Here is a 12,760-nt window from a genome sequence, read left to right on the forward strand (position 1 = left end):
TGAAGGAAGTAATACAACAGAGATACAAAAGACTAGTACTTATAAAGGAAGTAATACAACAGAGATACAAAAGACTAGTACTTATGAAGGAAGTAATACAACAGAGATACAAAAGACTAGTACTTATGAAGGAAGTAATACAGCAGAGATACAAAAGACTAGTACTTATGAAGGAAGTAATACAACAGAGATTCAAAAGACTAGTACTTATGAAGGAAGTAATACAACAGAGATACAAAAGACTAGTACTTTTGAAGGAAGTAATACAACAGAGATACAAAAGACTAGTACTTATGAAGGAAGTAATACAACAGAGATACAAAAGACTAGTACTTATGAAGGAAGTAATACAACAGAGCTACAAAAGACTAGTACTTATGAAGGAAGTAATACAACAGAGATACAAAAGACAAGTACTTATGAAGGAAGTAATACAACAGAGCTACAAAAGACTAGTACTTATGAAGGAAGTAATACAACAGAGCTACAAAAGACTAGTACTTATGAAGGAAGTAATACAACAGAGCTACAAAAGACTAGTACTTATGAAGGAAGTAATACAACAGAGATACAAAAGACTAGTACTTATGAAGGAAGTAATACAACAGAGCTACAAAAGACTAGTACTTATGAAGGAAGTAATACAACAGAGATACAAAAGACTAGTACTTATGAAGGAAGTAATACAACAGAGCTACAAAAGACTAGTACTTATGAAGGAAGTAATACAACAGAGATACAAAAGACAAGTACTTATGAAGGAAGTAATACAACAGAGCTACAAAAGACTAGTACTTATGAAGGAAGTAATACAACAGAGATACAAAAGACTAGTACTTATGAAGGAAGTAAGCATGTAAAGCAAGAGAGACATATGAATAATGCTAATGAATGACGTGGAGAAGTCAATACGTAGATTTACATATATTCCATACAACCATGCACCACTTCTTCACAACCATCCACCTCTTCCATACGACTAGCTACTTGCTCCAAACAACCATCCACCTTTTCCATATAGCATCCACCTCCTCTATACTATCATCCACTTTTTCCAACCGATCTTCCCCCTTCTTCATACAACCATCCACCTCTTGCATACTACCATGAACCTCTTTCATAAGACCATCCATCTTTTCCATACAACCATCCACCCCTTCTATACGACCATCCACCTCTCCATACAATTATCAACCTCTTCCATACTAACATCTATTTCTTCCATACGACCATCCACCTCTTCCATAGAACCATCCACCTCTTCCATACAGCAATCGATAGGCACCAAAAGAGTACCGCCCAGGCTGGCTGACTCCGTTTACATTCCAGACCTCACTTGTCACTTTTCCTCTAGTAGTCACTCTACCAGTAGCACACACTACCTTGTGTCACTCTACCAGTAGCACACTCTTCCTTGTGTCACTCTACCAGTAGCACACACTACCTTGTGTCACTCTACCAGTAGCACACACTACCTTGTGTCACTCTACCAGTAGCACACACTGTCTTGTGTCACTCTACCAGTAGCACACTCTTCCTTGTGTCACTCTACCAGTAGCACACACTACCTTGTGTCACTCTACCAGTAGCACACACTACCTTGTGTCACTCTACCAGTAGCACACACTGCCTTGTGTCACTCTACTTGTAGTACACACTACCTTGTGTCACTCTACCAGTAGCAAACACTACCTTGTGTCACTCTACCAGTAGCACACACTACCTTGTGTCACTCTACCAATAGCAGCCAGGAGTAACTCTCTCTCAACATGTATCACCCACCAGTCACTCTCTCACTCTACAAGTAGCACTCGAACGTAACTCTATACCAGTAACACTGCCAACCAGTGGCATTCCCCTTTACGTATTTTTGGACATTCCTCGTGCTGCAAAATTCCACCTTGGTCTTCAATTTGCAAGACCGCCCGGGCTCCACCCTGACGTTGAGGATTCCAGAGTAAAGCCGACACGCCTCAGTAATTGGAGACCTTGTTACTGCTGCTCTTTTGTCAGGGCTGCTGGACCTGTTGAAGGCTCTCCTGCTCCTTCAATAACAGTCATCCAATCATATATTTATTTCTGTTCCTCACACTTCTTTATTTATCTTCATTCTTGCTGACTCTCATCTCAAAATAGCTGGGACTTGTCGCTGGGACTTGACGCTGGGACTTATTACTGGGACTTGTTGCTGGGACATGTTGCTGGGACTTGTTGTTGGGACTTGTCGCTGGGACTGCCTTGCTGGGACTCTGCACTGGGACGACATGACTGGGGCTTGTCTCTGGGACGGCCTAGCTGGGACTTGTCGCTGGGACAACCTGGCTGGGACTTGTTGCGGGACTTGTCACTGGAACGACATGACTAGGACTTGTCGCTGGGACGACATGACTGGGACTTGTCGCTGGGACGACATGACTGGGACTTGTCGCTGGAACGACATTGCTGGGACTTGTTGCTGGGAAGACATGCCTAGAACTTGTCGCTGAGACGACATGACTGGGACTTGTCGCTGGGAAGACATGGCTGGGACTTGTCGCTGAGACTACATGGCTGGGACTTGTCGCTGAGAAGACATAGCTAGGACTTGTCGCTAGGACTCGTCGCTGGGACTCGTCGCTGACACGACATGGCTGACACTCGTCGCTGGGACAGCATGGCTGGGACTTGTTGTTGGGACGACATAGCTGGGACTTGTCGCTGGCACTCTTCGCTGGGACGACATGGCTGGGACTCGTCGCTGGGACGACATGGCTGGGACAACCTGGCTGGGGCTTGTTGCGGGACTTGTCGCTGGGACGAAATGATTAGGACTTGTTGCTGGGACGACCTGGCTGGGACTCTGCGCTGGGACGACATGACTGGGACTTGTCGCTGGGATTCATCGCTGGGACTCATCGCTGGGAGTCGTCACTTAGACGACATGGCTGGGACTTGTCGCTGAGACGACATGGCTGGGACTTGTTGCTGGGACTCATCGCTAGGACTTGTCACTGGAACGACATGACTAGGACTTGTCGCTGGGACGACATGACTGGGACTTGTCGCTGGGACGACATGACTGGGACTTGTCGCTGGGACGACATGACTGGGACTTGTCGCTGGAACGACATTGCTGGGACTTGTCGCTGAGACGACATGGCTGGGACTTGTTGCTGGGACTCATCGCTAGGACTTGTCACTGGAACGACATGACTAGGACTTGTCGCTGGGACGACATGACTGGGACTTGTCGCTGGGACGACATGACTGGGACTTGTCGCTGGGACGACATGACTGGGACTTGTCGCTGGAACGACATTGCTGGGACTTGTCGCTGGGAAGATATGCCTAGAACTTGTCGCTGAGACGACATGACTGGGACTTGTCGCTGGGAAGACATGGCTGGGACTTGTCGCTGAGACTACATGGCTGGGACTTGTCGCTGGGACAGCATGGTTGGGACTTGTCGCTGGGAAGACATGGCAGGGACTCGTCACTGGGACAGAATGGCAGGTACTTGTCGCTGGGACAGCATGGCTGATACTTGTCGCTGGGACAACATGGCTGGGACTTGTCGCTGGGAAAACATGGCAGGGATTGTCTCTAGGACTACATGGCTAGTACATGTCGCTGGGACAGCATGACTGGGACTTGTCACTGCGACAACATAGCTGGGAATTGTCGCTGGGACGACATGGCTGAGATTTGTTGCTAGGACGACATGGCTGGGACTCGTCGCTGGGACGACATGGCTGGAACTCGTCGCTGGGACGACATGACTGGGACTCGTCGCTGGGACGACATGACTGGGACTCGTCGCAGGGACGATATGGCTGGGACTCGTCGCTGGGATGATATAGCTTGGACTCGTCGCTGGGACAATATGGCTGGTACTCGTCGCTGGGACACCATAGCTGAGACCTGTAGCTGGGACAACATGACCGAGATTTGTCGCTGGGACGATATGGCTGGGACTCGTCGCTGGGACGACATGGCTGCGACTCGTCACTGGGACGACATGGCTGGGACTCGTCGCTGGGACAGAATCGCTAGGACATGTCGCTGGGACACCATGGCTGAGATTTGTCGCTGGGCCAACATGACCGAGACTTGTTCCTGGGACGACATGACTGAGACTTGTCGCTGGAACGACATGACTGGGACTCGTCGCTGGGACGACATGGAAGGGGGAGGGGGATGGTAGGGTAATGATTCAGTTATATAGACATATACTAGTTTCTAAGTAAGAATTCTACTTAAACATATACAGCCTAAATATCTGTTTATTCTTGGTATGAACTCTGAAAAATTTGAATTTCGCCCATAAGATCTAACAAATTTGTATGACATTATTTGCATCATAAGAACTTTTAACAAACTTCTAAAATATCAGAAATTATTTTTCTCATAAGAATTCCTTAATTCCAAATCTGTGACTGCCCAAATTCACCTGAAAACCCTGACTATCAATGGGCCCTTTTTCCCAGAAAAAAGGGCCCATTGATAGTCATCCCTACTACTGACGACATGGCTGGGACTCGTCGCTTGGACGAGATCACTGGGACGACATGACTGGGACTCATCGCTGAGACAACATGACTGGGACTCGTCGCTAGGCCGAAATGACTGGGATTCGTCGCTGGGACTCGTAGGTGGGACGACATGCCTGGGACTCGTCGCTGGGACGACATGCCTGGTACTCGTCGCTGGGACAACATGGCTGGGACTCGTCGCTAGGCCGAAATGACTGGGATTCGTAGCTGGGACGGCATGACTGAGACTCGTCGCTGGGACGACATGACGGGGACTTGTCGGTGGGACGACATGGTTGGAACTCGTCGCTGGGACGACATGGTTGGAACTCGTCGCTGGGACGACATGACTGGGACTCGTCGCTGGGAAGACATGACTGGAACTTGTCGCTGGGACGACATGACTGGGACTGGTCGCTGGGACGACATGACGGGGACTCGTCGCTGGGATGACATGACTGGGACTGGTCGCTGGGAAGACATGATTGGGACACGTCGCTGGGACAACATGGCTGGGGCTCGTCGCTGAGATGACATGACTGGGACTCATCACTGGACGACATGACTGGGACTCGTCACTGGGAAGACATGTCTGGAACTCGTCGCTGGGAAGACATGACTGGGACTTGTCGCTGGGACGACATGACTGGGACTCGTCGCTGGGAAGAAATGACTGGAACTTGTCGCTGGGACGACATGACTGGGATTCGTCGCTGAGACGACATGACTCGGATTCGTTGCTGGGACGACATGACTGGGACTCGTCGCTGGGACGACATGACTGGGACACATCGTTGGGATTCGTCGCTGGGACTCGGAGCTGGGACGACATGACTGAGACTCGTCGCTGGGACGACATAACGGGGACTCGTCGCTGGGACGACATGGTTGGAACTCGTCGCTGGAACGACATGACTGGGACTGGTCGCTGGGACGACATGATTGGGACTCGTCGCTGGGACGACATGACTAGGACTCGTCGCTGGAACGACATGTCTGGGACTGGTCGCTGGGACGACATGGTTGGGACTGGTCGCTGGGACGACACGACTGGGACTGGTCGCTGGGAAGACATGATTGGGACTCGTCGCTGAGACAACATGGCTGGGGCTGGTCGCTGAGACGACATGAATGGGACTCATCACTGGACGACATGACTGGGACTCGTCGCTGGGAAGACATGTCTGGGACTCGTCGCTGGGACGACATGGCTAGAACTCGTCGCTGGGACGACATGAATGGGACTTGTCGCTGGGACGACATGACTGGGAATCGTCGCTGGGACTCGTCGCTGGGACTCGACGCTGGGACGACATCGCTGAGACTCGTCAGCGGGACGACATGGCTGGGACTGGTCGCTGGGACGACATGGCTGGAACTCGTCGTTGGGACGACATGACTGGGACTCGTTGCTGTGAAGACATGGCTAGAACTCGTCGCTTGGACGATATGAATGGGACTTGTCGCTGGGACGATATGAATGGGACTTGTCGCTGGGACGACATGGCTAGGACTTGTCGCTGGGACACCATGGCTGAGACTTGTCGTTGGGACAACATGGCCGAGACTCGTCGCAGGGACGACATGACTGGGATTCGTCGCAGGGACGACATGACTGGGACTCGTCGCTGGGACGACATGCCTGAGACTCGTCAGTGGGACGACATGACTGAGACTTATCGCTGGGACAACATGATTGGGACTCGTCAGTGGTATGACATGGCTGGGATTCGTCACTGAGACGACATGACTGGGAATCGTCGCTGGGACAATATGGCTGGGACTCGTCACTTGAACACGTCGGTGGGACAACTTGCCTGGACTCATCGCTGGGACGACATGTCTGGGACTCGTCGCTGGGACGAAATGACTGGGACTTGTCGCTGGGACGACATGACTAGGACTCGTCGCTGTAACGAAATGCCTGGGATTCGTCGCAGGGACGAAATGACTGGGACTTGTCACTGGGACGACATGACTGGGACTCGTCGCTGGGACGACATGACTGTGCCTCGTCGCTGGGACGACATGACTGGGACTTGTCGCTGGGACGACATGACTGGGACTTGTCGCTGGGACGACATGGCTGGAACTCGTCGCTGGGACGACATGGCTGGAACTCGTCGCTGGAACGAAATGACTGAGACTCGTCGCTGAGACGACATGACTGGGACTCGTCGCTGGGACGACATGGCTGGAACTCGTGTCGCTGACGACATGACTGAGACTCGTCGCTGGGACGACATGACTGGGACTCGTCGCTGGGACGACATGGCTGGGACTCGTCGCTGGGACGACATGACTAGGACTCTTCGCTGGAAAGACATGACTGAGACTCGTCGCTGGGACTCGTTGATGGGACGACATGACTGAGACTCGTCGCTGGGACTCGTTGATGGGACAACATGACTGAAAATTGTTGCTGGGACCTTATGGCTGGAACTCGTCGCTGAGACGACATGATTGGGACTCGTCGCTGGGACGACATGACTGGGACTCGTCGCTGGGACGACATGGCTGGGACTCGTCGCTGGGACGACATGCCTGGGACTCGTCAGTGGTACGACATGGCTGGGACTCGTCGCTGAGACGACATGACTTGGACTCGTCGCTGGGGAGACATGCCTGGGACTCGTCAGTGGTACGACATGACTGGGACTCGTCTCTGGGACTCGTTGCGGGGATGACATGAACGGGACTTGTCTCTGGGACGACAAGACTGGGACTTGTCGCTGGGAAGATATGACTGGTACTCGTCGCTGGGACTTGTTGCTGAGACCCGTCGCTGGGACGACATGCCTGGGACTCGTCAGTGGGAAGACATGGCTGGAACTCGTAGCTGAGACGACATGACTGGGACTCGTCGCTGGGAAAAAATGGCTGGGACTCGTCACTTGAACTCGTTGCCGGGACGACTTGCCTGGGACTCGTCGCTGGGACGACATGTCTGGGACTCGTTGCTGGGACGACATGACTGGGATTCGTCGCGGGGACGAAGTGACTGTTACTTGTCACTGGGACGACATGACTGGGACTCGTCGCTGGGACGACATGACTGGGACTCGTCGCTGGGACGACATGACTGGGGACTCGTCGCTGGGACGACATGACTGGGACTCGTCGCTGGGACGATAAGACTGGGACTCGTCGCTGGGACGACATGGCTGGGGACTCGTCGCTGGGACGACATGACTGGGACTCGTCGCTGGGACGATAACACTGAGACTCGTCGCTGGGACGATATGACTGGGACTCGTCGCTGGGACGATATGACTGGGACTCGTCGCTGGGACGACATGGCTGGGGACTCGTCGCTGGGACGACATGACTGGGACTCGTCGCTGGGACGATATGACTGGGACTCGTCGCTGGGACGACATGGCTGGGACTCGTCGCTGGGACGACATGCCTGGGACTCGTCAGTGGTACGACATGGCTGGGATTCGTCGCTGAGACGACATGACTTGGACTCGTCGCTGGGGAGACATGCCTGGGACTCGTCAGTGGTACGACATGACTGGGACTCGTCTCTGGGACTCGTTGCGGGGATGACATGAACGGGACTTGTCTCTGGGACGACAAGACTGGGACTTGTCGCTGGGAAGATATGACTGGTACTCGTCGCTGGGACTTGTTGCTGAGACCCGTCGCTGGGACGACATGCCTGGGACTCGTCAGTGGGAAGACATGGCTGGAACTCGTAGCTGAGACGACATGACTGGGACTCGTCGCTGGGAAAAAATGGCTGGGACTCGTCACTTGAACTCGTTGCCGGGACGACTTGCCTGGGACTCGTCGCTGGGACGACATGTCTGGGACTCGTTGCTGGGACGACATGACTGGGATTCGTCGCGGGGACGAAGTGACTGTTACTTGTCACTGGGACGACATGACTGGGACTCGTCGCTGGGACGACATGACTGGGACTCGTCGCTGGGACGACATGACTGGGGACTCGTCGCTGGGACGACATGACTGGGACTCGTCGCTGGGACGATAAGACTGGGACTCGTCGCTGGGACGACATGGCTGGGGACTCGTCGCTGGGACGACATGACTGGGACTCGTCGCTGGGACGATAACACTGAGACTCGTCGCTGGGACGATATGACTGGGACTCGTCGCTGGGACGATATGACTGGGACTCGTCGCTGGGACGACATGGCTGGGGACTCGTCGCTGGGACGACATGACTGGGACTCGTCGCTGGGACGATATGACTGGGACTCGTCGCTGGGACGACATGGCTGGGACTCGTCGCTGGGACGATATGACTGGGACTCGTCGCTGGGACGATATGACTGGGACTCGTCGCTGGGACGACATGGCTGGGGACTCGTCGCTGGGACGACATGACTGGGATTCGTCGCTGGGACGACATGACTGGGACTCGTCGCTGGGACGATATGACTGGGACTCGTCGCTGGGACGATATGACTGGGACTCGTCGCTGGGACGACATGGCTGGAAGTCGTCGCAGGAAACAGAGAGGAAGTTTTCCGGAGAGAAGTGAACACGTTGATGACTCCAACATACCATTCACCCTCGCTCCTTCCTTTTATCTCTCCACCCATCACTGGTCTTATCTCTACCTCACCAGACCCACCCCATGTTTCCCCCCCCCCCTCTCTCTCTCTCTCTCTCTCTCTCTCTCTCTCTCTCTCTCACTCTCTCTCTCTCTCTTTTTCCCTAGAAGAAGAAGAAGAAAGAAAAGAAAGAGGCAGTATATCCAGCATCAGGATTCCTTCCCTCTAGTACCTAAAATGTTTGAGAGCCTGAGGATTTATTGTGGATGGAAGAAGAAAATAAGGATTTTTTTACCCAAGAAAGTCCCCTTTTATGCGATTAATTTGGTAGATGGCCTGAGATATGTGACAATCTCCACACTCAACTTTTCCTTCGTCTTATGATAAATGTATATATATATATTATATATAAATATATAATATATATTATATATATTATGTATTTATATATATATATATATATATATATATATATATATATATATATAAATATATATATATATATATATATATATATATATATATATATATATAGAGAGAGAGAGAGAGAGAGAGAGAGAGAGAGAGAGAGAGAGAGAGAGAGAGAGAGAGAGAGAGAGAGAGAGAGAGAGAGAGAGAGAGAGAGAGAGAGAGAGAGAGAGAGAGAGAGAGAGAGAAATATATATATATATATTTTTTTATACCCATAGCCTCGGAGAAGAAAATAAAAAGTATTCAGAGGAGACCTTGTGGTTTCTCACTGAACACTAATATTATCTTCTCCTACCACCCCCATTCTTTTGTATGTACACATATATATTTACTTTATTTGAACTTTGTTACAAAAATGGAGTTACATATGGGTTACAAAGATGGTTATCATAGGTTGTCGAGTTCCTCCAGCTCCTCAGATGGTGGGCAGGAACCCTGGATGCAGTGCGCATTTCCCCTCTGTATCGCCACACTGAGGCGCTGGAAAAGAAAGCTTGCAGCTCTTGGGTCCCTTGTTGTTTCAATGAGCCTAGAACCCAGTTCCTTCAAAAAACTGGTAGCACTTTTACCCCAGGCGCCGAGTGTCTCAGAAGCAATGGGGACAAAATTGTAGTGGTGATCCAGTTCTCTATACTTACGGGATTTGGCTGCTTCCCTGTGGGTGGCAGCGCCACCTGGTTGTGCAACACTGAGGCTAATGTAGGTGTTAGCCAGGGTTGATACGCACGTGTAGTCCCATATATAGATATATATATACGTATATATATATATATATATATATATATATATATATATATATATATATATATATATATATATATTATATATATATATATATATATATATATATATATATATATATATATATATATATATATATATATATATATATATATATATATATATATATATATATATATATATATATTAGTATATTTTGGTAGCAGTCTTTCCTGTAGACATATATTATTAAATATGACCGAAAAAGTAAGATTAATAATTCTAACACGAATTTTCTCAATCTTTCGTACATTTCTTTCACTGTTGGTGGTAATTCAAAAATCAATTCTCCAAAATTCATTTTTATTTCTAGTCTGACGCGACACTTGAGCACGTTTCGTAGAACTTATTACATTTTCAAAGACTTTAGTTACACATACACAACTGAATAGAACTTACACATCTCCGATTTGTTTATATCTACATTTGAGTGAGGTGGATTGGGTGAGGTGGTATTTAATAGGGTATTAATTTCATCAACACAAGACAGAACACGAAACAATGGGTATTGAATAGAAGTGATTGTAGAAAGCCTATTGGTCCATATTTCTTGATGCTTCTATATTGGAGCGGAGTCTTGAGGTGGGTAGAATATAGTTGTGCATTAATTGGCTGTTGATTGCTGGTGTTGACTTTTTAATGTGTAGTGCCTCGCAAACGTCAAGCCGTCTGCTATCGCTGTATCTATCGATGATTTCTGTGTTGTTTACTAGGATTTCTCTGGCGATGGTTTGGTTGTGGGAAGAGATTATATGTTCCTTAATGGAGCCCTGTTGCTTATGCATCGTTAAACGCCTAGAAAGAGATGTTGTTGTCTTGCCTATATACTGTTTTTTTTGGAGCTTACAGTCCCCAAGTCGGCATTTGAAGGCATAGACGACGTTGGTCTCTTTTAAAGCGTTCTGCTTTGTGTCTGGAGAGTTTCTCATGAGTAGGCTGGCCGTTTTTCTGGTTTTATAGTAAATCGTCAGTTGTATCCTCTGATTTTTGTCTGTAGGGATAACGTTTCTATTAACAATATCTTTCAGGACCCTTTCCTCCGTTTTATGAGCTGTGGAAAAGAAGTTCCTGTAAAATAGTCTAATAGGGGGTATAGGTGTTGTGTTAGTTGTCTCTTCAGAGGTTGCATGGCGTTTCACTTTCCTTCTTATGATGTCTTCGACAAAACCATTGGAGAAGCCGTTGTTGACTAGGACCTGCCTTACCCTACAGAGTTCTTCGTCGACTTGCTTCCATTCTGAGCTGTGGCTGAGAGCACGGTCGACATATGCGTTTAGAACACTCCTCTTGTACCTGTCTGGGCAGTCGCTGTTGGCATTTAGGCACATTCCTATGTTCGTTTCCTTAGTGTAGACTGCAGTGTGGAAACCTCCGCTCTTTTTCATGACTGTTACATCTAGAAAGGGCAGCTTCCCATCCTTTTCCATCTCGTAAGTGAAACGCAGCACGGAACTCTGCTCAAACGCCTCCTTCAGCTCCTGCAGATGTCTGATATCAGGTACCTGTGTAAAAATGTCGTCAACATACCTGCAGTATATGGCCGGTTTCAAGTTCATGTCGACCAAGACTTTTTGCTCGATGGTACCCATGTAGAAGTTTGCAAACAGGACACCTAGGGGAGAACCCATGGCGACCCCATCTACTTGTTTATACATGTACCCATCCGGGCTCAAGAAGGGTGCCTCTTTAGTACAAGCTTGGAGTAGTTTCCTTAGGATATTTTCTGGTATGTCAAGAGGAGTACAGGCTGGATCACGATACACTCTGTCGGCTATCATCCCGATTGTCTCGTCCACAGGTACGTTGGTGAACAGTGATTCTACGTCCAACGAGGCTCTTATTCCTGTGGCCCGTGTGCCCCGCAGTAAGTCAACAAATTCTTTTGGAGACTTCAGGCTGAAGGCGCAAGGGACATAAAGAGTCAGCAGGCCGTTGAGTCGCTTCGCCAGTCTGTACGTGGGTGTGGGTATCTGGCTAATGATTGGCCGAAGTGGGTTTCCAGGCTTGTGTGTCTTGCGTATGGATATGTCAAGACATTCTATATAATATAGAGTATATAAACTCGCCTACTAACACCATTATTCAACTTATAAAATTGTGCATTAAAGATAATTATTTCAGCTTTAATGATTCATTTTATAAACAAACATTTGGCATGGCGATGGGTAATCCCCTCTCCCCTGTTTATTGGCCCATATTTCTTGATGCTTCTTTATTGGTGCGGAGTCTTGAAGTGGGTAGAATATAGTTGTGCAGTCTCCGCACCAATAAAGAAGCATCAAGAAATACGGGCCAATAGGCCCTTTGCAGTTACTTCCATTCTTCCCTTTAACTTAGCCAATATTATACCACATTGTTTCGTGTTCTGTCTTGTGTTGAAAGTTTGTTTTCACCTCATCCAAAACTGTTGTAACATATCACCTCACCCAAATGCAGGTATATAAAATGGAAAGCCGTTTGAATTATAGCATA

General features: G+C 49.1%; 2 protein-coding genes across 2 annotated transcripts; both read right to left on the reverse strand.

Moving 5' to 3' along the window:
• Nucleotides 1-4,591: 4,591 nt before the first annotated feature.
• On the reverse strand, nucleotides 4,592-5,074 carry LOC138355516 (dentin sialophosphoprotein-like). The gene has a single exon (XM_069310715.1). The coding sequence runs from the start codon at nucleotides 5,072-5,074 to the stop codon at nucleotides 4,592-4,594; it is 483 nt and encodes a 160-aa protein (XP_069166816.1).
• A 1,867-nt stretch (nucleotides 5,075-6,941) lies between these two features.
• On the reverse strand, nucleotides 6,942-7,619 carry LOC138355517 (uncharacterized). The gene has a single exon (XM_069310716.1). It carries the CDS (start codon nucleotides 7,617-7,619, stop codon nucleotides 6,942-6,944), a length of 678 nt encoding a protein of 225 aa, XP_069166817.1.
• Between the last annotated feature and the right edge of the window lie 5,141 nt (nucleotides 7,620-12,760).

The sequence above is a fragment of the Procambarus clarkii genome, chromosome 67, assembly GCF_040958095.1.
Source record: "Procambarus clarkii isolate CNS0578487 chromosome 67, FALCON_Pclarkii_2.0, whole genome shotgun sequence".
NCBI lineage: Eukaryota > Metazoa > Arthropoda > Malacostraca > Decapoda > Cambaridae > Procambarus > Procambarus clarkii.